The sequence below is a fragment of the Oncorhynchus mykiss genome, chromosome 13 (assembly GCF_013265735.2).
Source record: "Oncorhynchus mykiss isolate Arlee chromosome 13, USDA_OmykA_1.1, whole genome shotgun sequence".
Classification (NCBI taxonomy): Eukaryota; Metazoa; Chordata; class Actinopteri; order Salmoniformes; family Salmonidae; genus Oncorhynchus; species Oncorhynchus mykiss.
Genome location: NC_048577.1, coordinates 64,329,589 through 64,356,205, shown reverse-complemented (window position 1 = coordinate 64,356,205; position 26,617 = coordinate 64,329,589). Strand labels below are relative to the sequence as shown.

At 45.1% G+C, this 26,617-nt stretch overlaps 1 protein-coding gene across 6 annotated transcripts in view; it reads left to right on the top strand.

Annotated features, from left to right (window-relative positions):
* Positions 1-21,537, top strand: part of LOC110487482 (Ig lambda chain C region) — a 28,173-nt gene extending 6,636 nt beyond the window's left edge. Inside the window, exons 1-4 of one of the 6 annotated variants that reach the window (XM_036941909.1) lie at positions 6,828-6,985; positions 12,495-12,823; positions 15,294-15,327; positions 20,965-21,537. In XM_036941909.1, coding sequence (XP_036797804.1) covers positions 6,946-6,985; positions 12,495-12,823; positions 15,294-15,327; positions 20,965-21,290 — 729 coding nt within the window. In that variant the 5' untranslated portion in view covers positions 6,828-6,945 and the 3' untranslated portion in view covers positions 21,291-21,537. Of the gene's footprint in view, positions 1-6,633; positions 6,986-7,078; positions 7,215-9,101; positions 9,222-10,087; positions 10,665-12,245; positions 12,387-12,494; positions 12,824-15,293; positions 15,328-20,964 lie in introns of those variants that run through there. The other 5 variants (XM_036941910.1, XM_036941908.1, XR_005035647.1 and 2 more) reach the window with 5 other exon arrangements.
* The last annotated feature ends 5,080 nt before the right edge of the window (positions 21,538-26,617 follow it).

Below are 26,617 nucleotides of genomic sequence, written 5' to 3'. Positions count from 1 at the left end.
TGGTCCTGTGTTGTTACCTGTCTGTTCCTTATTAAATGTCAACTCCCCATACCTGCTTCTCATCTCCAGCGACGGTCCTTACAGTGAGCTGAACTCTCGTTTTAAAGGTAGACTCAGCGATATGATGTAGATACAGAAAGTAAACAGCTTAGTGGGTCAATTCTCACAACCTCTAAGAGCGTTGAAGCGCGAAGCTCAACCTCTCCGCTCTTTTGATGGCCTGGCCACCACGCTGTACACAGTGTGAAGTGTACCCGTGCACATGCGCAGATACTTTGTGTTACTGTGTGAGAGTGAAGTGTTGCATCTCGCCCATCTCAATATCTCCGGTGCTGCTCGTGGCAACATCATTTTGTTGAGTCTAATTAATATGGGGAAACTATTCCTTTTTAAATAGTTTTATCAAAGAAACATTAAACATCTAATAGTCAAATCATAGAGTAAAAGCAGGTGAGCTGGTTCTACTCTTCTTGGAAATGTTGTGGTGGAAAGCTGAGCAGATTGAGTATAATGTAGATAAGATATACATGTTTTAACAATAAATACAACATTTTGAAGTTTGCATTCAATTCCTACTCCCTTTTGCACACAACAAGCTTCCACTCTCCCCGCTGTCACAGGGGGATTCATGGCTTATTTAAGAAGAAATCATCAACCCTGTTACTTTATTTGACACTTACTAGGCATTTGTTCTAGTCCATTTTTATTTAACCTCTTGAGATGGTAAAACACGTTGTTTATGAAGGTGAATATGTGCTATTTGTGACAAAATCGAAGAAATGCTTTACCAAGTTACACTTTTCAATAGGCACCGAATTGGTGGAACGACCCAGAATGCTAGGCGGAGAGAGAAAGAAGTATTTCAGACTAGAACGCTGAGCTCTATTTTACCTTAGGATGCAGGAATGACAGGCCAATGTTGAGAGAGTTAGAGCTGTCATTATTACATGGTTTAAACTGTTCTCTAGTATTAACATTACATGTTGGACTCAGTATCATTTCAGCAGTAATATCTATGTCATGTTGTGTCTTGTCTCTGTCCTTTCCCTTCACCCTGTCTCCCTCTGCTGGTCGTTGTTATGTTACCTTTTCTCCCCCGCTTTCCCCCAGCTGTCCCTTGTCTCCTCTAACTACCCGTTCCCCACCTGTTCCCTGTTTCCCTCTGATTAGGTCCCTATATCTCTCTCTGTTTCTGCTCCTGTCCTTGTCGGATTCTTGTTTGTTTGTGTTTCATGCCTGAGCCAGACTATCGTCATGTTTGCTGTAACCTTGTCCTGTCCTGTCGGAATCTGCCGGTCTATCTGAGCCTACCTAAGTTTGGTTATTAAAGAAGCTCTGTTTAAGTTAGTTCGCTTTTGGGTCCTCATTCACTCACCGTAACAGAAGAATCCGACCAAGAATGGACCCAGCGACTTCGGATCCTCTCCACTCAGCCGTCGGAATCCAGGGAGCGATGCTAGGCAGACACGAGCAGGAAGTGTCTGCTGCTCGACATGCCGTTGAGACCCTGGCCACCCAAGTCTCCAACCTCACAGAACAGGTTCACCATCTCCGCCTCGATCCACCGGCCACTTCCAGGGCTTTCGAATCTCCGGAGCCCAGAATCAATAACCCGCCGTGTTACTCTGGGGAGCCCACTGAATGCCGCTCGTTCCTCACCCAGTGTGATATTGTGTTTTCTCTCCAGCCCAACACTTACTCCAGGAGCACTGCTCGTGTCGCCTACGTCATATCTCTCCTTATTGGACGGGCTCGTGAGTGGGGCACGGCAATCTGGGAGGCAAGGGCTGAGTGTACTAACCAGTATCAGGACTTTAAGGAGGAGATGATACGGGTTTTTGATCGATCTGTTTTTGGGGAGGAGGCTTCCAGGGCCCTGTCTTCCCTATGTCAAGGTAATCGATCCATAACAGACTACTCTATTGAGTTTCGCACTCTTGCTGCCTCCAGTGGCTGGAACGAGCCGGCTTTGCTCGCTCGTTTTCTGGAGGGTCTCCGCGCAGAGGTAAAGGATGAGATTCTCTCCCGGGAGGTCCCTTCCAGCGTGGATTCCCTGATTGAACTCGCTATTCGCATTGAGCGACGGGTTGATCTGCGTCACCGAGCTCGTGGAAAGGAGCTCGCGTTCTCCGTTGCTCCCCTCTCCGCATCACTACCATCTTCCTCTGCCGGCTCGGGAGCTGAGCCTATGCAGCTGGGAGGTATCCGCATCTCGACTAAGGAGAGGGAACGGAGAATCACCAACCGCCTCTGTCTCTATTGCGGTTCTGCTGGTCATTTTGTCACTTCATGTCCAGTAAAAGCCAGAGCTCATCAGTAAGCGGAGGGCTACTGGTGAGCGCTACTACTCCTGTCTCTCCTTCAAGATCCTGCACTACCTTGTCGGTCCATCTACGCTGGACCGGTTCGTCAGCTTCCTGCAGTGCCTTAATAGACTCTGGGGCGGAGGGCTGTTTTATGGACGAGACCTGGGCTCGGGAACATGACATTCCTCTCAGACAGTTAAGGGAGTCCACGGCCTTGTTCGCCCTGGATGGTAGTCCTCTCCCCAGGATTCAGCGTGAGACGCTACCTTTAACCCTCACTGTTTCTGGTAATCATAGCGAAACCATTTCTTTTTTGATTTTTCGTTCACCTTTTACACCTGTTGTTTTGGGCCATCCCTGGCTAGTTTGTCATAATCCTTCCATTAATTGGTCTAGTAATTCTATCCTCTCCTGGAACGTCTCTTGTCATGTGAAATGTTTAATGTCTGCTATCCCTCCTGTTTCCTCTGTCTCTTCTTCACAGGAGGAGCCTGGTGATTTGACAGGGGTGCCGGAGGAATATCACGATCTGCGCACGGTGTTCAGTCGGTCCAGGGCCACCTCTCTTCCTCCACACCGGTCGTATGATTGTAGTATTGATCTCCTTCCGGGAACCACTCCCCCCCGGGGTAGACTATACTCTCTGTCGGCTCCCGAACGTAAGGCTCTCGAGGATTATTTGTCTGTAGCTCTTGACGCCGGTACCATAGTCCCCTCCTCCTCTCCCGCCGGAGCGGGGTTTTTTTTTGTCAAGAAGAAGGACGGGTCTCTGCGCCCCTGCATAGATTATCGAGGGCTGAATGACATAACAGTTAAGAATCGTTATCCGCTTCCTCTTATGTCTTCAGCCTTCGAGATCCTGCAGGGAGCCAGGTTTTTCACTAAGTTGGACCTTCGTAACGCTTACCATCTCGTGCGCATCAGGGAGGGGGACGAGTGGAAGACGGCGTTTAACACTCCGTTAGGGCACTTTGAATACCGGGTTCTTCCTTTCGGCCTCGCTAACGCTCCAGCTGTCTTTCAGGCATTAGTCAATGATGTCCTGAGAGACATGCTGAACATCTTTGTTTTCGTTTACCTTGACGATATCCTGATTTTTTCACCGTCACTCCAGATTCATGTTCAGCACGTTCGACGTGTCCTCCAGCGCCTTTTAGAGAATTGTCTTTTTGTGAAGGCTGAGAAGTGCACTTTTCATGCCTCCTCCGTCACATTTCTCGGTTCTGTTATTTCCGCTGAAGGCATTAAGATGGATCCCGCTAAAGTCCAAGCTGTCATTGATTGGCCCGTCCCTAAGTCACGCGTCGAGCTGCAGCGCTTTCTCGGCTTCGCGAACTTCTATCGTCGTTTCATCCGTAATTTCGGTCAGGTGGCAGCTCCTCTCACAGCCCTTACTTCTGTCAAGACGTGCTTTAAGTGGTCCGTTTCCGCCCAGGGAGCTTTTGATCTCCTCAAGAATCGTTTTACATCCGCTCCTATCCTTGTTACACCTGACGTCTCTAGACAGTTCGTTGTCGAGGTTGACGCGTCAGAGGTGGGCGTGGGAGCCATTCTTTCTCAGCGCTCCCTCTCTGACGACAAGGTCCACCCATGCGCGTATTTTTCTCATCGCCTGTCGCCGTCGGAACGTAACTATGATGTGGGTAACCGCGAACTGCTCGCCATCCGGTTAGCCCTAGGCGAATGGCGACAGTGGTTGGAGGGGGCGACCGTTCCTTTTGTCGTTTGGACTGACCATAGGAACCTTGAGTACATCCGTTCTGCCAAACGACTTAATGCGCGTCAGGCGCGTTGGGCGCTGTTTTTCGCTCGTTTCGAGTTCGTGATTTCTTATCGTCCGGGCTCTAAGAACACCAAGCCTGATGCTTTGTCTCGTCTCTTCAGTTCTTCAGTAGCCTCCACTGACCCCGAGGGGATTCTCCCTGAGGGGCGTGTTGTCGGGTTGACTGTCTGGGGAATTGAGAGGCAGGTAAAACAAGCGCTCACTCACACTCCGTCGCCGCGCGCTTGTCCTAGGAACCTTCTTTTCGTTCCCGTTCCTACTCGTCTGGCCGTTCTTCAGTGGGCTCACTCTGCCAAGTTAGCCGGCCACCCTGGCGTTCGGGGTACGCTTGCTTCCATTCGCCAGCGTTTTTGGTGGCCCACCCGGGAGCATGACACGCGTCGTTTCGTGGCTGCTTGTTCGGTCTGCGCGCAGACTAAGTCCGGTAACTCTCCTCCTGCCGGCCGTCTCAGGCCGCTTCCTATTCCCTCTCGACCGTGGTCTCACATCGCCTTAGATTTTGTCACCGGACTGCCCTCGTCAGCGGGGAAGACTGTTATTCTTACGGTTGTCGATAGGTTCTCTAAGGCGGCCCATTTCATTCCCCTTGCTAAGCTTCCTTCTGCTAAAGAGACGGCACAAATCATCATCGAGAATGTTTTCAGAATTCATGGCCTTCCGTCAGACGTCGTTTCGGACAGAGGTCCGCAATTCACGTCTCAATTTTGGAGGGAGTTTTGCCGTTTGATTGGGGCTTCCGTCAGTCTCTCTTCCGGCTTTCACCCCCAGTCTAACGGTCAAGCAGAACGGGCCAATCAGACTATTGGTCGCATCTTACGCAGTCTTTCTTTTCGCAACCCTGCGTCTTGGTCAGAACAGCTCCCCTGGGCAGAATACGCCCACAACTCGCTTCCTTCGTCTGCGACCGGGCTATCTCCTTTTCAGAGTAGCCTCGGGTACCAGCCTCCGCTGTTCTCATCTCAGTTCGCCGAGTCCAGCGTCCCCTCCGCTCAGGCTTTTGTCCAACGTTGCGAGCGCACCTGGAAGAGGGTCAGGTCTGCACTTTGCCGTTATAGGACGCAGACTGTGAGGGCTGCTAATAAGCGTAGAACTAAGAGTCCTAGATATTGTCGCGGTCAGAGAGTTTGGCTCTCCACTCAGAACCTTCCCCTTAAGACGGCTTCTCGCAAGTTGACCCCGCGGTTCATTGGTCCGTTCCGTATTTCTCGGGTCATTAATCCTGTCGCAGTTCGACTTCTTCTTCCGCGATACCTTCGTCGCGTCCACCCGGTCTTCCATGTCTCCTGTATTAAGCCCGTTCTTCGCGCCCCCGCTCGTCTTCCCCCCCCCCCCCCCCCATCCTTGTCGAGGGCGCACCCATCTACAGGGTCCGCAGGATTTTGGACATGCGTCCACGGGGCCGTGGTCACCAGTACCTTGTCGATTGGGAGGGGTACGGTCCTGAGGAGAGGAGTTGGGTTCCCTCTCGGGACGTGCTGGACCGTGCGCTGATCGAGGATTTCCTCCGTTGCCGCCAGGTTTCCTCCTCGAGTGCGCCAGGAGGCGCTCGGTGAGTGGGGGGGTACTGTCATGTTGTGTCTTGTCTCTGTCCTTTCCCTTCACCCTGTCTCCCTCTGCTGGTCGTTGTTATGTTACCTTTTCTCCCCCGCTTTCCCCCAGCTGTCCCTTGTCTCCTCTAACTACCCGTTCCCCACCTGTTCCCTGTTTCCCTCTGATTAGGTCCCTATATCTCTCTCTGTTTCTGCTCCTGTCCTTGTCGGATTCTTGTTTGTTTGTGTTTCATGCCTGAGCCAGACTATCGTCATGTTTGCTGTAACCTTGTCCTGTCCTGTCGGAATCTGCCGGTCTATCTGAGCCTACCTAAGTTTGGTTATTAAAGAAGCTCTGTTTAAGTTAGTTCGCTTTTGGGTCCTCATTCACTCACCGTAACAATCTACTGTATAGGTCTGACCTTCACTTAGTCTTTCAGCATTAAACTATGACCTTGTAAGATTCAACTCAATATTATTAGATAGAATATAGACACTAACTGAATGTCAAGTCATCCTGAACCAGTGTGTCTGCAGGAGGAGAACATTCCATGCTTGTGTTTAACACAAAACCCTTCACACATTTAGTAGAATGTTGTCATTAACAATTACACCTAGTTGTCACAAAGCATGAATGATAAAGTGATATTCCAGAAGGTTCAGTCCTAACAGAAGACTCCATGTATCAGATAACCTCCATGATAGTCAGTCCCCTGGTTTACAGTAGAGACATATTACATCAACAGGCATTTAGTGATGTACTGTTAGTTCAGAACCCCACCATCAGGTCTAGATTATATTATTATAATGTTATTATCTATATTATGACATGCTGATATAAATTAACTAACATAAATGAGAAGAAACAGAATACTGATCTTTACAATGCAACAAAACAAATCCAATATGTTTATGAAATAGTCTTCTCTGAAATATTTCCATTTTTTTTAAATAGTTTAATAGTGACTCTAATTGAAATGTGTGTCACAGTTATGAAAATATAGAATACATCCAGTTATTATTTAGAAATCTGTCTGTTGGTCTTGTGAAGACCCAGATACAGTTCGTTTGAGAGTAGATAGTGATTGGTTAACTGTAGAGGCCCCTTCTTTCTGGTCCTTCCTGGCTTGGTGATTGGTTAACTGTAGAGGCCCCTCCCTCTGGTCCTCCCTGGCTTGGTGATTGGTTAACTGTGGAGGCCCCTCCCTTTGGTCCTCCCTGTCTGTCTCCTTATAGGTGGGTCCTGCAGCCTCTCCTCTCCTCACACTCCAACCCTGCTCATCTCTCAGCTGGACAGTAAGGGCCGTTCACACCACACACTGACAACATGCTGGGGACACTCTGCACTCTCATCACTGCTCTAACATGTAAGGAGTCTGACTTCCTGGAGGTTTTACTTCCTGGTTTATTAATAATGAGTCTGTATGTTTCTATTTACTTAATGTCATCTTATTTCCCAGGTGTCAGTGGTGTGACTGTGGTAACACAGAAGCCTCCTGTTGTGACAGTGAGGAAAGGAGAGACGGCCACTCTGGACTGTACCCTGGGGACTGTTGAGAATAGAGATGGCCACTATGGACTGTAACCTGGGGACTGTTGATAATAGAGATGGCCACTATGGACTGTAACCTGGGGACTGTTGATAATAGAGACGGCCACTCTGGACTGTAACCTGGGGACTGTTGATAATATAGACCACCATTATGGACTGTAACCTGGGGACTGTTGATAATATTACTGGTTGGTATTAACAGGTTCCAGGAGGAGTCCCTCAGTATGTTTTACAATGGTACCACACTGGTTGGAGTTCTGTAGAATATGGTTCTGGTTTCTCCTCTCCTAAATTCACATCTAATCATCAGTCTAAATCAGATTATTTTTTGATTATTAACAATGTGGAGGAGGCAGACTCATCAGCGTATTACTGTCAGACTCAAAATGACTCTCCTATCACAGTCATATACACCATGACAAAACCTCCTCACCAAATACACTCACTTCTACTTCATGCGTGGCAGAGGGGTGAACTCTAAGAAATAGCAGTTGATCAGTGATTATTATAACAATATATACAAGACACAATGGGGGATCTGGGAATGGAGGAACCATCCATTACTACATGTCAAAAAGATTATAAGAAGACATTGTCTGAAAAGAAACTGATGTTGTCTCTCTTGTTGTGATCATCACCATCATCATCACAATCATCATCATCATCAGGTCAATCCTGCATCATATGGATAGTGCTCTAACTGATGGATTCAAAAGGACCAGACACAAACAGTAGAATATGATGCTTTACTATATACTGTTACTTCATAGAGAGGAACTCTAGAAAAGCCTGAGATGTTTGTAGTGAGAGTGAAGCTCTGTCTGAATGGGATGTTTCAGTTCCTGTCCTCTCAGTAGAGAGAGAAGCTCTGTCTGAATGGGATGTTTCAGTTACTGTCCTCTCAGTAGAGAGAGTGAAGCTCTGTCTGAATGGGATGTTTCAGTTCCTGTCCTCTCAGTAGTGAGAGTGAAGCTCTGTCTGATTGGGATGTTTCAGTTCCTGTCCTCTCAGTAGCTTGTGTGAAGCTCTGTCTGAATGGGATGTTTCAGTTACTGTCCTCTCAGTAGTGAGAGTGAAGCTCTGTCTTAATGGGATGTTTCAGTTCCTGTCCTCTCAGTAGAGAGAGTGAAGCTCTGTCTGAATGGGATGTTTCAGTTCCTGTCCTCTCAGTAGAGAGAGTGAAGCTCTGTCTGAATGGGATGTTTCAGTTACTGTCCTCTCAGTAGAGAGAGTGAAGCTCAGTCTGAATGGGATGTTTCAGTTTCTGTCCTCTCAGTAGAGAGAGTGAAGCTCTGTCTGAATGGGATGTTTCAGTTCCTGTCCTCTCTATAGAGAGAGTGAAGCTCTGTCTGAATGGGATGTTTCAGTTACTGTCCTCTCAGTAGAGAGAGTGAAGCTCTGTCTAAATGGGATGTTTCAGTTACTGTCCTCTCAGTAGAGAGAGTGAAGCTCAGTCTGAATGGGATGTTTCAGTTTCTGTCCTCTCAGTAGAGAGAGTGAAGCTCTGTATGAATGGGATGTTCCAGTTCCTGTCCTCTCAGTAGAGAGTGTGAAGCTCTGTCTGAATGGGATGTTTCAGTTCCTGTTCTCTCAGTAGAGAGAGTGAAGCTCAGTCTGAATGGGATGTTTCAGTTTCTGTCCTCTCTGTAGAGAGAGTGAAGCTCTGTCTGAATGGGATGTTTCAGTTCCTGTCCTCTCAGTAGAGAGAGTGAAGCTCTGTCTGAATGGGATGTTTCAGTTCCTGTCCTCTCAGTAGAGAGAGTGAAGCTCTGTCTGAATGGGATGTTTCAGTTACTGTCCTCCCAGTAGAGAGAGTGAGGCTCTGTCTGAATGGGATGTTTCAGTTCCTGTCCTCTCAGTAGAGAGAGTGAAGCTCTGTCTGAATGGGACGTTTCAGTTCCTGTCCTCTCAGTAGAGAGAGTGAGGCTCTGTCTGAATGGGATGGTTCAGTTCCTGTCCTCTCAGTAGAGAGTTAGGAGGTTATTGTACGGCTGTGTAAACAAACTGAATCACTGTGGTATTCGGACAAGGAACCAAGCTCATTGTCACTGGTGAGTTCCCTTTATTTAACCTTATATTTTTGTATTCAAGGCTTTTTGTAATACGTAATAGTTAATAGAGTTACATATTTAACATTATATTCTTCTTTCATATTTATTTAATGTAAATAACCTACTTTGTGGACTGATTATCAAGAGTCATGAACACCATGTGACATCTTCATAACCTACAGTATATCTGTAGTTGTTGATTTCACATTTAAACTTAAAAAACATGATGGACTATTTGACCATGTAGGTTACTGCTGTCACTTGACAACAATACTCATTTATAATGTCTCATACAATAATCATCTATTTACTCAGAGGTAGATTTGGATGTGAAGTCAACATAAAGTTGTATCAACCTTTAAGGTATTGGTCCCACGTTATATTAAATAATGATAAAACCATTTATATGGTAGTTACACATAATGTTGCTACATGATTCATTACATTGCAGGCTAGGACATTACAGTTGGTAACTCTGTTTCCTGGGCGACTAGTAGTAGGATATATGTTTGATTGTATCCCTCATTCAGCACATCTGACTACTTGATTATGTTTAAACGTAGAGATCTGAACTCATTATCCACTTGTACAGAAATCTGCTTCACCTCTGAAAAGTCACATATGGAGAGTTACTTAGAAAGTTTAAAACTAAGACCAGGTACAAACAGAGATTTGTGAGTAACATGTAACGATAGAATTACGTGGTTTTAGTGCCATTTAATTTAAGAGCCCAACATGTTAATTGTTTGTAGTCTTTGAGAAAACGTATTTTTTATTCTACAGTATAATCACACAACCCCGTTTCATTCTACTAACTTATCAAATGATTTTGCGTAATATTTATTCTGCTCATTCCATTGGTCCAGACTCTACCCTCCCTCCGCCTGTCTTGACCATCCTCCCTCCGTCCAGCGATGAGTTGAAGTCCAGCAAAGTCACCCTGGTGTGTCTGGCCAGTCAGATGGCCATGGGCTACGCAGATGTCAGCTGGACAGCTGGAGGGAATCCGGTCACCGGCGACATCGCTACGAGTGGCCCGGTGCCGCAAGCCGACAAGACGTTCCAGCTCAGCAGCTGTCTGACCGTTGACACGTCAGAATGGAACCAGGACAAAGTGTTCTCGTGTAAAGTCACCGTGGGATCCAAGTTCGCTGAGAAAGACATCAAGAAGTCTGAATGCAGCACTGAATAGCCTGAGATCCATTGTAATGTCCATTTCATATTCTACATCACTTTTCAAGTTATTGTTAACGCATCAAAATGTTTAACCTGCATATTTACATTATGTTCCATAAAAGATAAATAGCTAATCATACTGATATCATAGGCTATATGATAAGTAGACTTGTTATATTTGAAATGGGTTGTTTTGCAGATGATTAATAGAGGAATAGTTAGAGCTTTGCTGTATTGTGGATATTCAATAAAGAACATTCTAAAGAACAAGTGTTTGTATTAGAGCATGTTGATGAACATCAGTGTTAGCAGCTCTACATGAGGGGGAGTTTAACTGATCTCAAATAGAGCATTCTGCTCTCTGACTTTAGTCCAGTACGTTAACATTTGACTCATGACTCTTTTCTCTCCGTACATCTTTGCCAGCAGGGGGAAAGAGAAGATATTAAATATTATAATATGCTTCCACCTTGTGGCTCAAACAGTTGTATTTCATTATAGTTGTATTTCATTGTAATAATTTCCAGAATAAATCCATCACGCAGTTTCAAATCAATCACAAATGATGACGTTATTGAAAGTTAGTGTACAATATCTGTGTTGTCAGTACAAATCTCTCCTCAGTTCTGTGTTGGTCTGGTTCAGAGGGGAGTGTAGTGATGTCGTTGAGACTAAATCAGTCTAACTAAGGTTTAGGGACCCTCCTTCCTCTGGTCCTCATGAACCCTTGTCCTGCTCCATTTTCTCTCTGTGTGTCCTCATCTTGTTCTTCACATCTGTCCTCGTTGGTACCCTCACTCTAAGTCTGGTCTTGTTCACATTGGGGAGAATCCTAACTAGCAGTTCAGTCACATTTTCACTTAGTCTCCCATTATCATCATTGGTATCAATGCATGACTAAGTAAAGATTCACCTTAATTAGAAGTTAGGATTCACACCATCCTGCCTCAGTGATCAGAATAGACTCTGCAGTTTGGTCAAAGTACACCAGACGTAGGACCACCAATAATGACTGAGGAAAGATCTACATGTACTTTACAACAGGAACAGCTGTCTATAGACCACTGGTTTCAGTCCCACCCAAAGACCAGCTGGTGGTTTCATGTCTACTATCTCTAGTTATCAGAGTCACTCACCAGGGTCGTGTTCTAGATCTGACACTGAGTTACAGGCAGTGATGTGTTGCTCCCTTTCTCCCCCAGAACACACCTGCTTCCCCTCCTCCTCTCCTTATTTATAGCTTCATGTAAATGAAGGGGTTGTTTTATCTCCTCTCAGAACTGTGTGAGGGGAGGGGGGAGTTAGGGGGGTTTGCAGGTGACCAGAGGAGTGGACTGAAACTGAAAATGTTTCCCAAATGGCACTATATTCCCTTTATAGTGCACTACTTTTGACAAAGGCCCATTAGGTTCTGGTCAACAGTAGTGCACTATAAGGGGAATAGGGAGACATCCTAAGTACCTCATCATTATGTTGGTCTTGTGTAGAACTAGTATAGGATAATAAACTACAGATATGGTTTGATGGAGGTAGGAGATTAGATACCTCATCATTATGTTGGTCCTGTGCAGAACTAGTATAGGATATTAAACTACAGATATGATTGATGGAGGTAGAATATGAGTCAGTGAAGAAGACAGGATCTCATGTAGAACAATGATCATACTAGTCTATCATATATTCTGGTTACTTTGATCATTCAGAAAAATTACAGTGAAAAATAATAATAACAATCAACAATGAGAGTAGCTGGTGGTAGGTTGATTGCAGAGGCCCCTCCCTCTAGTTATCCATGGCTTGGTGATTGGTTAACTATAGAGGCCCCTCCCCCTGATCCTCCCTGGCTGTCTCCTTATAGGTGGGTCCTGCAGCCTCTCCTCTCCTCACACTCCAACCCTGCTCCTCTCTCAGCTGTACAGTAAGGGCCGTTCACACCACACACTGACAACATGCTGGGGACACTCTGCACTCTCATCACTGCTCTAACATGTGAGGAATTTACTGTTTGTTCAATCTGAATCCAAAAACAATGCCAATGAAGTTTTACATTCATGTATTATTTATTGTCTTAATAAATGGTGTGTTTCATTCCCACAGATGTCAGTTGCCAGAAAGCAGTGACACAGACACCTTCAGTACTGACTGTCAGTACAAAGGGGACTGCTACTTTTCACTGTGACATTACCAAAGATGAAAGCAACTATGTAAACTGGTATAAACAGGTTCCAGGAGGAGCTCCTCAGTATGTGTTAAGGTATCACTATGCACTCGACTCTCCTGATGAATATGGTTCTGGTTTCTCCTCTGATCGTTTCACATCTAAAGCCACGTCTGATAAAGATTATCAGTTTATAATCAGTAATGTGGAGGAGACAGACTCAGCAGTGTATTACTGTCAGACATGGGACAAGTCTGTTAAAGTGCACGTATCACAGTGATATACACCATGACAAAAACCTCCTCACCAAACACACTCACTTCTGCTTTCAGATGTTCTGAATATAGACACTAACTGAATGTCAAGTCATCCTGAACCAGTGTGTCTGCAGTAGGAGAACATTCCATGCTTGTGTTTAACACAAAACCCTTCACACATTTAGTAGAATGTTGTCATTAACAATTACACCTAGTTGTCACAAAGCATGAATGATAAAGTGATATTCCAGAAGGTTCAGTCCTAACAGAAGACTCCATGTATCAGATAACCTCCATGATAGTCAGTCCCCTGGTTTACATTAGAGACATATTACATCAACAGGCATTTAGTGATGTACTGTTAGTTCAGAACCCCACCATCAGGTCCAGATAATATTATCATTATGTTATTATTATAGATATTATGACATACTGATTTCAGTAAACCTACCAACATAACTCACATGAAACTAAATACTGCTGTTTTAAGTGTAACCAAAATGATCCCATTTGGTTTGTGTTGGTCCAATTTAAAACATTTATATTTTTGATAGTGGACTATGGACTATAACCAGGGGACTGTTGATAATATTGCTGGTTATATAAACATGTTCTAGGAGGAGTCCCTCAGTACGTGTTAAGGTGGTACCACACTGGTTGGAGTTCTGTAGAATATGTTTCTGGTTTCTCCTCTCCTAAATTCACATCTAATCATCAGTCTAAATCAGATTATCGTTTGATTATTAACAATGTGGAGGAGGCAAACTCAACAGTGTATTATTGTAAGACCTGGGACAGCTCTGTTAAGGAATACGTATCACAGTGATATACACCATGACAAACACCTTCTCCCCAAATACACTCACTTCTGATTCATGCGTGGCAGTGGGGTGAACTCTAAGAAACAGTAGTTGAAGTTGATCAGTGATTATTATAACAATATATACATGTCACAATGGGAGATCTGAATATAGAACTACCATCCATACCTACATGTCAACAAGATTATAAGAAGACATTGTCTGAAAGGAAACTGATTTTGTCTCTCTTGTTGTGATCATCACCATCATCATCATCAATCAAAATCAAAAATCAATCAAAATGTATTCATATAGCCCTTCGTACATCAGCTGATATCTCAAAGTGCTGTACAGAAACCCAGACTAAAACCCCAAACAGCAAGCAATGCAGGTGTAGAAGCACGGTGGCTAGGAAAAACTCCCTAGAAAGGCCAAAACCTAGGAAGTCCTGATCATCATCATCATCATCATCATCATCATCATCATCAGGTCAATGCTGCATCATATGGATAGTGCTTTAACTGATGGATTCAAAAGGACCAGACACAAACAGCAGAATATGATGCTTTACTATATACTGTTACTTCATAGAGAGGAACTCTAGAAAAGCCTGAGATGTTTGTAGAGAGAGTGAAGCTCTGTCTGAATGGGATGTTTCAGTTCCTGTCCTCTTAGTAGAGAGAGTGAAGCTCTGTCTGAATGGGATGTTTCAGTCCCTGTCCTCTCAGTAGAGAGAGTGAAGCTCTGTCTGAATGGGATGTTTCAGTTACTGTCCTCTCAGTAGTGAGAGTGAAGCTCTGTCTGGATGGGATGTTTCAGTCCCTGTCCTCTCAGTAGTGAGAGTGAAGCTCTGTCTGGATGGGATGTTTCAGTCCCTGTCCTCTCAGTAGTGAGAGTGAAGCTCTGTCTGAATGGGATGTTTCAGTTCCTGTCCTCTCAGTAGAGAGAGTGAAGCTCTGTCTGAATGGGATGTTTCAGTTCCTGTCCTCTCAGTAGAGAGAGTTAAGCTCTGTCTTAATGGGATGTTTCAGTTCCTGTCCTCTCAGTAGTGAGAGTAAAGCTCTGTCTTAATGGGATGGTTCAGTTCCTGTCCTCTCAGTAGAGAGAGTGAAGCTCTGTCTTAATGGGATGTTTCAGTTCCTGTCCTCTCAGTAGAGAGAGTGAAGCTCTGTCTGGATGGGATGTTTCAGTTCCTGTCCTCTCAGTAGAGAGAGTGAAGCTCTGTCTGAATGGGATGTTTCAGTTCCTGTCCTCTCAGTAGAGAGAGTGAAGCTCTGTCTGGATGGGATGTTTCAGTTCCTGTCCTCTCAGTAGTGAGAGTGAAGCTCTGTCTGAATGGGATGTTTCAGTTCCTGTCCTCTCAGTAGCTTGTGTGAAGCTCTGTCTGAATGGGATGTTTCAGTTCCTGTCCTCTCAGTAGTGAGAGTCAAGCTCTGTCTGAATGGGATGTTTCAGTTCCTGTCCTCTCAGTAGAGAGAGTGAGGCTCTGTCTGGATGGGATGGTTCAGTTCCTGTCCTCTCAGGAGAGAGAGTGAAGCTCTGTCTGAATGTGATGGTTCAGTCCCTGTCCTCTCAGTAGAGAGAGTGAAGCTCTGTCTGAATGGGATGGTTCAGTTCCTGTCCTCTCAGTAGAGAGTGAGGAGGTTATTGTACGGCTGTGTAAACAAACTGAATCACTGTGGTATTCGGACAAGGAACCAAGCTCATTGTTACTGGTGAGTTCCCTTTATTTAACCTGATATTTTTGTATTCAAGGTTTTTTGTAATACGTAATAGTTAATAGAGTTACATATTTAACATTATATTCTTCTTTCATATTTATTTAGTGTAAATAACCTACTTTGTGGACTGATTATCAAGAGTCATGAACACCATGTGACATCTTCATAGACTACAGTACATCTGTAGTTGTTGATTTCACATTTAAACTTAAAAAACATGATGGACTATTTGACCATGTAGGTTACTGCTGTCACTTGACAACAATACTCATTTATAATGTCTCATACAATAATCATCTATTTACTCAGAGGTAGATTTGGATGTGAAGTCAACATAAAGTTGTATCAACCTTTAAGGTATTGGTCCCACGTTATATTAAATAATGATAAAACCATGTATATGGTAGTTAAATAATGTTGCTACATGATTCATTACATTGCAGGCTAGGACATTACAGTTGGTAACTCTGTTTCCTGGGTGACTAGTAGTAGGATAGGATATATGTTTGATTGTATCCCTCATTCAGCACATCTGACTACTTGATTATGTTTAAACGTAGAGATCTGAACTCATTATCCACTTGTACAGAAATCTGCTTCACCTCTGAAAAGTCACATATGGAGAGTTACTTAGAAAGTTTAAAACTAAGACCAGGTACAAACAGAGATTTGTGAGTAACATGTAACGATAGAATGACGTGGTTTTAGTGCCTTTTAATTTATGAGGCCAGAATGTTAATTGTTTGTAGCCTTTGAGAAAACTGTGTATTTTTTATTCTACAGTATAATCACACAACCCCGTTTCATTCTACTAACTTATCAAATGATTTTGCGTAATATTTATTCTGCTCATTCCATTGGTCCAGACTCTACCTGTTATGGGTGTAAGATGGCACAGTGATGCCATCTGTTGGTAAATGTTCATTACTGCAACTCTTGTGTTTTACCGGGGTGCTTGAGATACCCGGATGTGTTGTGATGTACTGAACAAGACTGGTTACTCGCATCAATGCCTCTGTCTCGTCATTTAGCATTCAAACATGGTGTCAGAGTCGGATAACTAACCATGCTTTCCGCAAATTAGAGTCACCTGCTCTGGTTTACAAACAAATGCTTATTTGTGTAAAATTTCGCCCGGAATTGGCCTTAAGCTAGAGTGAGTTTGCTAGTTAGCTTCAGTGTTGTTAGCATCAGTTAGACATGGCAGCGAACATTCCCCCTCCCGCCGTTATGAAGCTCAGCGGGGATTGGAGCACGAACTGGGATACGTTTAGAGGTGAATGGGAGGACTACGCGCTAGCAACGGGACTTCTGGAAAAGGAAGATGAGGTAGTGGCTGCCACTTTGAGGACTATAATGGGAACTGAATGCCGACACGTATACAAACACAACCTGAACCTAACAGCAGCACAGCAAGGTAACGCTATAGCTATTCTTGATGCTCTTGAACATTACTTTACGCCAGCAAAGAACGTCATCTACGAGCGTTATGTTTTCGGTCGTTGCAAACAGGAGGACGGGGAGTCCATTGACAGCTTTGTCACTAGGTTAAGGGAAAAGGCAGCTACATGTGACTATGGTGCTTTAAGAGATGAACTGATCAGAGATACGATTGTGCTTGGCATAACGGATGAGGGCACCCGCAGACGTTTGCTGAGAGAACGTGACCTGACGCTGGCCTTGGCAGTGGAGACATGCCGTGCAGCAGAGCTTACTGATATACGGATGAGGTCCATGGAGCTAGAAAGGCAACATACGGACAATGTAAATGCTACATTCAGGCAGCCAGTAAAGAAATTCCCCTTTGCCACAGCTAATGCTAATACTACAGCCAACTCTGCAGTAGACAACCCCAATACATGCCGATATTGTGGCATTTCTCATGGACGAGGAAAAGAACACTGCCCAGCCTATGGAAAAATATGCAAATCCTGTGGTACAGCTAATCACTTCGCAAGGGTCTGCATGAAAAGCAAGAGAAAGGAGGGTAAAGTGCACTCCATGGAAACAAACACAGATGAAGGGAACGACAGCACAGAGGATGTATATGCTAGCGAGTGCATAGGGGCAGTGAGGGCAAAAGGACAAAAGTGGTTTGTCACTCTGCTACTTAATAATAAACCACAGCAATGCCAGCTAGATTCAGGGGCCACATGCAACGTTATGAGCCTTAAAGACAAAAGGAGGCTTGCGCCCAGAGACAAACTCACACAGAGTAGCACCAAGCTGAAACTGTATTCAGGCCAGTTCATGACCTCTTTAGGCCTGTTTGTGACAGAGTGTGTTTTACGTGGCCAGAAATACACCCTTGAGTTTGAAATAGTTGAGGCTAGTCAACAGCCATTACTGTCAGGTTCTACATGCGAGCGCCTTGGACTTATTAACTTCACCATCCCAGCTGATCTTAACATTATTGACAAAGTCCAGGCTGGGCCCCTGAGCAAGGAGACACTCCTAAGCAAGTACCATGATGTCTTCAACGCACCGGTCGAGTCAGTTCCTGGGGAAGTCCACTTTGAGTTGGACGCAGAAATCCAGCCTGTCCAGTGTGCACCCCGCAATGTACCAGTGGCCATGAAAGCAGCTACGAAGGCTCAGCTTGACAAATACGAAGCAGATGGCCACATCATATCCGTCACCGAGCCTACGGACTGGATAAGTAATATGGTTATCGTCAAGAAACCAGACAAGCTACGGATATGCATTGATCCTAAACACCTCAACCGGGCTCTGCGACGTTCACATTACATTATGCCCACGTTGGAGGATGTTCTTTACAAGCTCCCAAAGGCCAGAGTCTTCACGCTCGTGGATGCCAGAGATGCCTTTCTGCAGTGCAAGCTCGACGAGCCCAGCAGCTACATGACCACCTTTTGGACACCCTGGGGCAGGAAGAGGTGGTTGAAGCTTCCGTTTGGTGTCTCCGTGGCTCCAGAGGTGTATCAGCGGAAACAGCATGAGCTGTTGATGGGACTTAGTGGCGTGGAACCCATAGCAGATGACATTCTCGTAGTGGGCTGTGGGGACAGTGATGAGGAGGCAGAATGTGACCATGACGCCAAGCTGCTGGCCCTGATGGTCAGATGCAGACAGGTCAAGCTAAGGCTAAGCATAAAAAAGCTTCAGTTTAAAGTGCCAGAGGTCCGCTTTCATGGGCACATCTTGTCCTCCACCGGATTGAAGGCGGATCCTGAAAAAGTGAAGGCTGTCTTGGAAATGCCCCACCCATCTGACGTGAAGGGAGTGCAGCGCTTCGTCGGATTCGTCACCTACCTGGCCAAATTCCTACCGCGGCTCTCTGAAGTGTGTGAGCCACTGAGGAGGCTCATGGACAAGGACACCATCTGGCATTGGCTCCCAAAACATGACGCAGCGGTGAGGGAAATAAAACAACTGGTCACCCAGACACCTGTACTGCGATACTACAATGTGTCAAAACCTGTCACGATTCAGAGTGACTCAAGCCAGTATGGACTTGGCTGTTGCCTCATGCAGGAGGGCCAGCCTGTGGCATTCGCCTCTAGGGCACTCACCCCAACAGAGCAGAACTATGCCCAGATAGAGAAGGAGTGCCTCAGCATTGTGTTTGCATGCCAACGCTTCCACCACTACCTGTACGGGCGCGACAATATTACCGCAGAGACCGATCACAAGCCCCTTATTGCTATATTCAGCAAGCCTCTCCTGAATGCCCCAAAACGACTGCAGAGCATGCTACTGGCCCTACAAAACTACAACCTCAAGGTGGTGTATAAGCCAGGGCCAGAGATGTATGTGAGTGACACGCTCAGCAGGGCTACTGCATCAGGCACTCACACACGCTCCATGCATGAACAACACGCAGTGTGCAGCTTGCAAACAGAGCAAGTGGATGTTGAACACATCAACCAGGCTGACTACCTTAATGTTACGGACCAGCGCTTTATACAAATCAGACAGCACACAGACAGGGACGGGCAACTCCAGGCATTGAGGTCTGTGATTCTGATGGGCTGGCCCGACTGCAGGGAAGAAACTGCTTTAGCCGTCAGAGAATATTGGCCAATCAAAGAGGAGCTCAGTGTTCAAAACGGAGTGATATTCAAGAGTCAGAGAGTCGTTATTCCCCGGTCTCTGCGCCCTGAGATGTTGGCACGCGTGCACTCAAGTCACATAGGAGGTGAGGCCTGTTACAGACAAGCACGTGACACACTGTATTGGCCAGGAATGCAGAGTGAAATTAAAGACTATGTCAGTAAATGCACAATCTGCAATGAATATGCCATTGAGCAACAGAGAGAGACGATGATGTCCCACGAGCTACCGATGCGCCCCTGGCAGATAGTAAGTCTAGATCTCTTCCAGCACAGTGGCAAAGACTTTCTGCTGGTAGTCGATCATTACTCAGACTTTTGGGAGATCGACCTCCTCCCCGACCTCTCAGCAGAGACAACGATCAAACGCTGCAAGGCTCAGTTTGCCCGCTATGGACAGCCAGATAGGGTAATTTCAGACAATGGACCCCAATTCTCCGGAGTTGAGTTCCGAAAATTTGCTGCAGGATGGGAATTCGAGCACGTCACTTCATCACCACGACACCCAAAAGCTAATGGGAAGGCAGAGTCCGCAGTAAAAATCGCAAAGAACCTCTGCAAAAAGGCTCTGCGAGAGGGCAAAGATGCTTGGAAAGCAATCCTGCAGTGGCGCAATACCCCGACAGAAGGCATGGACAGCAGCCCGGCACAGCGCCTCATGGCACGGCGCTTAAAAGCAGCTCTGCCAGTAGCCAGCACTCTCCTGGAGCCATGTGTGGTGACAGACGTGCTGGTGAAGCTACGTCACAGAAGACAGGTCTCCAAGTTCATCTACGACAAATCAGCAAAAGACTTACCTGAGCTCAGGGTGGGTGAAACGGTGCGAATGAAGCCACTACCAGGGGACCGGACAGGCCTCTGGAGACTCGGATCCTGTGTACAGAAAGTGGCACCACGCTCCTACTTGGTCGAAGTGAATGGATCACTGTACCGTCGTAACAGGGTTGACCTTCGGATTGCTGAGACAGCACCTACTCAGAACCCTGATGGTCAAAGGGGTCGCATGACAAAAGACAGAACCCCAGCAAGTCACATGGGGCCTGAGGCACTGGGCGAAGAGCCAGGGGATCACAGGTCGGCCGCTCCCTCACCCATCAATTCTCCCCTTAGACATTCAGGTGACACGCCTGTGCGGGAACCCGCAGTCCTCGCAGACAAGCCCCCTGTCTTTTCACGATGCGGGCGTCTGTCCCAGCCACCAAAAAGACTTAATCTGTAGGTTTCCCATCAGGGATTGTTGACAGAGATAAAAGTGAAGAGAATATCAAAATGTGTTGTTGTTCTGGAAAAAAAAAAAAAAAAAAAAAATACTAAACTGTTCATGTTGGAAATTGTTACTAGGTTTGTTTTGTTAGTGAATTGACACCTCCTGTCCTATTTTATTAAAGGGAAGATGTTATGGGTGTAAGATGGCACAGTGATGCCATCTGTTGGTAAATGTTCATTACTGCAACTCTTGTGTTTTACCGGGGTGCTTGAGATACCCGGATGTGTTGTGATGTACTGAACAAGACTGGTTACTCGCATCAATGCCTCTGTCTCGTCATTTAGCATTCAAACACTACCCTCCCTCCGCCTGTCTTGACCATCCTCCCTCCGTCCAGCGATGAGTTGAAGTCCAGCAAAGTCACCCTGGTGTGTCTGGCCAGTCAGATGGCCATGGGTTACGCAGATGTCAGCTGGACAGCTGGAGGGAATCCGGTCACCGGCGGCATCGCTACGAGTGGCCCGGTGCCGCAAGCCGACAAGACGTTTCAACTCAGCAGCTGTCTGACCGTTGACACGTCAGAATGGAACCAGGACAAAGTGTTCTCGTGTAAAGTCACCGCGGGATCCAAGTTCGCTGAGAAAGACATCAAGAAGTCTGAATGCAGCACTGAGTAGCCTGAGAACCATTGTAATGTCTATTTGATTTTCTACATCACTTTTCAAGTTATTGTTAATTCATTACAAGTTTCACCTGCATATATGCATTATGTTCCATAAAAGATAAATAGCTAATCATACTGATATCATAGGCTATATGATAAGTAGACTTGTTATATTTGAAATGGGTTGTTTTGCAGATGATTAATAGAGGAATAGCTAGAGCTTTGCTGTATTGTGGATATTCAATAAAGAACATTCTAAAGAACAAGTGTTTGTATTAGAGCATGTTGATGAACATCAGTGCTAGCAGCTCTACATGAGGGGGAGTTTAACTGATCTCAAATAGAGCATTATGCTCTCTGACTTTAGTCCAGATCCAGAAATAGTTGATCTAGATATCCAGGATGTAGGGCAGGTTTACTTTAATGTTAATGAATAACCAGAGATGGACCACAAGTTTAGTTTATATTAAAACTTCACATTATTGAGAACCTTCATTAGTATGACATGATTGTTTTATAAACTGGGTTGTTTGAGCCCTGAATGCTGATTGGCTGACAGCCGTGATATACTGTATCAGACCGCATACCAAAACATTTATGTGTACTGCTTTAATTACGTTGGTAACCAGTTTATAATCGCAATAAGGCACCCCTGGGGTTTGTGGTATATGACCGATATACTACGGCTAAGGGCTGTATCCAGGCACTCTGCTTTGCGTCGTAAATAAGAATAGCCCTTAGCTGTGGTATATCGGCCATATACCATACCCCCCCAGGACCTTATTGCGTAATTATTAGACCATTCTGAAAGTACTTCTTTAATTATCATCCATATCTATCTGAAAAAAACTGCTGATTTGTAAAGAATCATGTGATTGGGGATCGCAATATTTCCTGTACAATATTTGCTTGTACTATTTCACTGTATGATGAATTAAAACAACAGTACAATAACATGATATATTCAATATATTCATATGATATAGTTACAATATTCAAAGGTGTTTTAAACTTGCATCTTACTACGATGTACAATAATACCATTTTAGTCATTAATACTTTGCCAGCATGTGGAAAGAGAAGAGAGAAACATATTGTAATATGCTGCCACCTTGTGGCTCAAACAGCTGTTTTTCAACAGTGTATACTGAGGGAATAAATCATTAGGAACACCTGCTCTTTCCATGACACAGACTGACCAGGTGAATCCAGGTGAAAGCTATGATGTCTTATTGACGTCACCTGTTAAATCAACTTCAATCAGCGTAGATGAAGGGGAGGAGACAGAATAAAGATGGATTTTCAAGTTGAGATAATTGAGGCATGGCTTGTTCATGAGTATATTTGCCAGCAGGCAGAAAGAGGAAAGAGTTGTATTTCAACAGTATATTTGTAAAGTAGTCCTGTAGTACCTTACTCTGTATTTTCACTATTTACTAGGGGTGAAACGTGTATTCGTATTGAACCGTTCGGTACAGGGTCCCCGGTGCACGGGGTCCGGTACGCACTGTGAACCCAACAATACATTCATCATATATTATAGCTAGGAATATATATATATATATATTTATATATTTCATTATAAAAAATAAACCAATGGTGTATAAATTAATGTGGGGAAAATACCAATAAAGCAATAAAGTTTGCTTAAAAAAAAAAGTTGTTTCGTCTCGTAGCTGATTAGTTATTTCACTCCAGCGAGAACAGAGCTGAGAGGTCGTCGTAGCAGCAATTAGCTTATGAAGGAATTAGCAGTTGGCTAAATGCAAAGGAGCAACATGGCAAGCATTGGTGAGCCAGGGCAACAATATCCAGCTGACTCCAGTAGGGCTAAAGAAATCAACGCAGCGATAGCAAAATTCCTAGCGGCAGAGGGTTGAGAGATACCTTGAGCAGAAAGCTGCGGTGTTTTCTACACTGACTGATCAACCTGTGAGGAAGAATGTCAAAGATATTGTGACTTTGTCTGAAAATGCCATAAGACTTGCAGAGGTGCAAACCTCTCAAAACACAACACTGATATGCACTGAGAGCATCCCATCAGTTTCCATGGTCCTGCCGATGACAACAATGATCCTGGAATCAATGGTGGCATGATGAAGATGAACCCGCAGTAAGGGATGTGAAGACTGCTATCAGAGTTAACCCGGAGCCTAGACATGCTGACCCTGGTGTCCAAGACTTCTCACACAAGAGCAGCGCTTTGGACCCCCGGTTCAAGTCCCTGATGCTGCTGCTCGTCTGAGAAATGAACTCACAGCAGAGATGGTGACCAATATACAACAGGTATTGTATTTATTTTGATAATGTGACATCTAAGATTTTATTCATTAGTGATTTAACAATGAATTATAAAGTATTAATTGTAATTTTCATAATAGTATCTGATGTATATTTCCAACAACAAATCATATTTTTAAAGCCACTTCAGAGAGAGTAATGTTCATGTAATTTAATTCTGCAGGGTCAAGCCAGAGATGCCACAGGAGCCAACCCCTCTCCAGAGATCATTGACTAAGGCCTAGGGATCCTCCTTCCTCTAGTCCCTGTGGATCCTGAACCCGTGCTGTTTTCTCGGTCTGGAGTCCTCATCTGTACCCTCATCTGTGCCCTTGGTGGTGCCCTCACCTCTCCTCTTAACGGTTCCCTCATCTCTGCCCTCAGTGGCATCCTCAGCGGAGGCCGGGGAGTGACCCTCCGTATGGGGCGTTGAGGAGGGGTCCACACAGGGGGCCGGGGGAGTTTCCCAGCCTGCAGGTCATCTACGAAGCCCTCCACCCTGTCGAACTTGGAGCTGAGCCTTCCCAGCTCATCCTTTAGAGAGTTGAATTGCTTGTAGAGATCCCCCAGGGCCTCAGACAGGGGCTGAATTCTGGAGAGAGAGAGGGCATGAGAGAGAAGTCGTGTCACTGAATTGTTACCCACGAGGCAAAAACTGGTTGAATCAAAGTGGTTTCCACGTCATTTCAACCCAAAAACCCTATGTGATGACGTTGAATCAATGTGGAGAACTGATTGGTTTAGAAAAACGTTATTAGAACAAACTCTTATTTTCAATGACGGCCTAGCTACAGTGGGTTTTCTGCCTTGTTCAGGGTCAGAACAACAGATTTTTACCTTGTCAGCTCAAGGATTCGATCTTCCAACCTTTCGGTTACTAGTTCAACACTCTAACCACTAGGCTTCCTGACGCCATGCTTGGCCCACGAAGGCAAAGGTAACTGAACTAAATGAATAAATGGCCCTGCATCACTCACCTCTGTCCTCACGAGGAGCTTTGACAGACTAGTCAAGGATCAATCTCAGTCACTCTGCAAACTGCCCCGTCCCATCCGGACAAGAGGAATACCTACACTACCGGTCAAAGGTTTTAGAACACCTGCTCATTCAAGGGTTTCTCTTTACGTTGTCGAATAATAGTGACAACATAAACTATGAAATAATACATATGGAATCATGTAATAACCAAAACAGTGTTGAACAAATCATATGCATTTTATATTTGAGATTCTTCAAATAGCCACCCGTTGCCTTGATGACAGCTTTGCACCCTCTTGGCATTCTCTCAATCCGCTTCATGAGGTAGTCACCTGGAACCCATTTCAATTAACAGGTGTGCCTACTTAAACGTTAATTTGTTTGAGCCAATCAGTTGTGTTGTAACAAGGTAGGGGGTCTTTACAGAAGATAGCCCTATTTGGTAAAAGACCAAGTCCATATTATGGAAAGAACAGCTGAAATGAGAGAAAAGAAAAGAGAAAATGACAGTCATTCATTTCTTTATGACATGAAGGTCAGTCAATACGGAAAATGTCAAGAACTTCTAAACGCAAAGTCGCAAAAACCATCAAGCGCTGTGATGAAACTGGCTCTCATGAGGACCTCCACAGAAATGGAAGACCCAGAGTTTCCACTGCTGCAGAGGATACGTTCATTAGAGTTACCAGACTCAGAAACGGCAGCCCAAATAAATGCTTTACAGAGTCCAAGTAACAGACACATCTCAACATCAACTGTTTATAGGAGAATGTGTGACTCAGGTCTTCATGGTCGAATTGCTGCAAAGAAACCACTACCAAAAATTAGAAGAGACTTGCTTGGGCCAAGAAACACGAGCAGTAGACCAGTGGAAATGTGTGTTTTGGTCTGGAGTCCAAATGTGAGATTTTTGGGTCTAACCCGCCGTGTCTTTGTGAGTCTGGTAACGCAGAGTAGGTGAACAGATGATCTCCGCATGTGTATTTCCCACCGTGAAGCATGGAGGAGGAGGTGTTATGGTGTGGGGGTGCTTGGTGGGTGACACTGTCTGTGATTTATTTAGAATTAATTCAAGGCACACTTAACCAGCATGGCTACCACAGCATTCTGCAGATATACGCCATCCCATCTGGTTTGGGCTTATTGGGACGATAATTTGTTTTTCAGCAGGACAATGACCCAACACACCTCCAGGCTGTGTAAGGGCTATTTGACCAAGAAGGAGAGCGATGGATTGCTGCATCAGATGACCCAGCCTCCACAATCCCCCGAACTCAACCAAATTGAGATGCTTTGGGATGAGTCGGACCACAGAGTGAAGGAAAAGCAGCCGACAAGTGCTCAGCATATGTGGAAACTCCTTCAAGACTGTTGGAAAAGCATACCAGATTAAGCTGGTTGAGAGAATGCCAAGAGTTTGCAAAGCTGTCATCATGGCAAAGGGTGGCTATTTGAATCTCAAATACTACATGATTCCATATTTGTTAATTCATAGTTTTGATGTCTTCACTATTATTCTACAATGCAGAAAATAGAAAAATAAAGAAAAACCCTTGAATTAGTAGGTGTCCTAAAACGTTTGACCGGTAGTGTATGTAAGAATGCTGTTCATTGACTACCGCTCTTTTATAGCTCAGCATTCAACACCATAGTACCCTCCATGCTCATCATTAAGTTTGAGGACCTGGGTCTGAAGCCCGCCCTGTGCAACTGGGTCCTGGATATCCTGACGGGCCGCCCCCAGATGGTGATGGTAGGAAACAACACCTCCACTTCGCTGATCCTCAACACTGGGGCCCCACAAGGGTGCGTGCTTAGCCCTCTCCTGTACTCCCTGTTCATCCATGACTGGGTGGCTAAGCACGCCTCCAACTCAATCATCAAGTTTCAGATGACACAACAGTAGTAGGCTTGATTACCAACGATGACGAGACGGCCTACAGGGAAGAGGTGAGGGCTCACAACCTCTCACTTAAGGTCAAAAATCATTGTGGACGCCAGGAAACAGCAGAGAGTGCACCCCCCTATCCACATCGACGGGACCACAGTTGAGAAGGTGGAAAGCTTCAAGTTCCTTGGTGT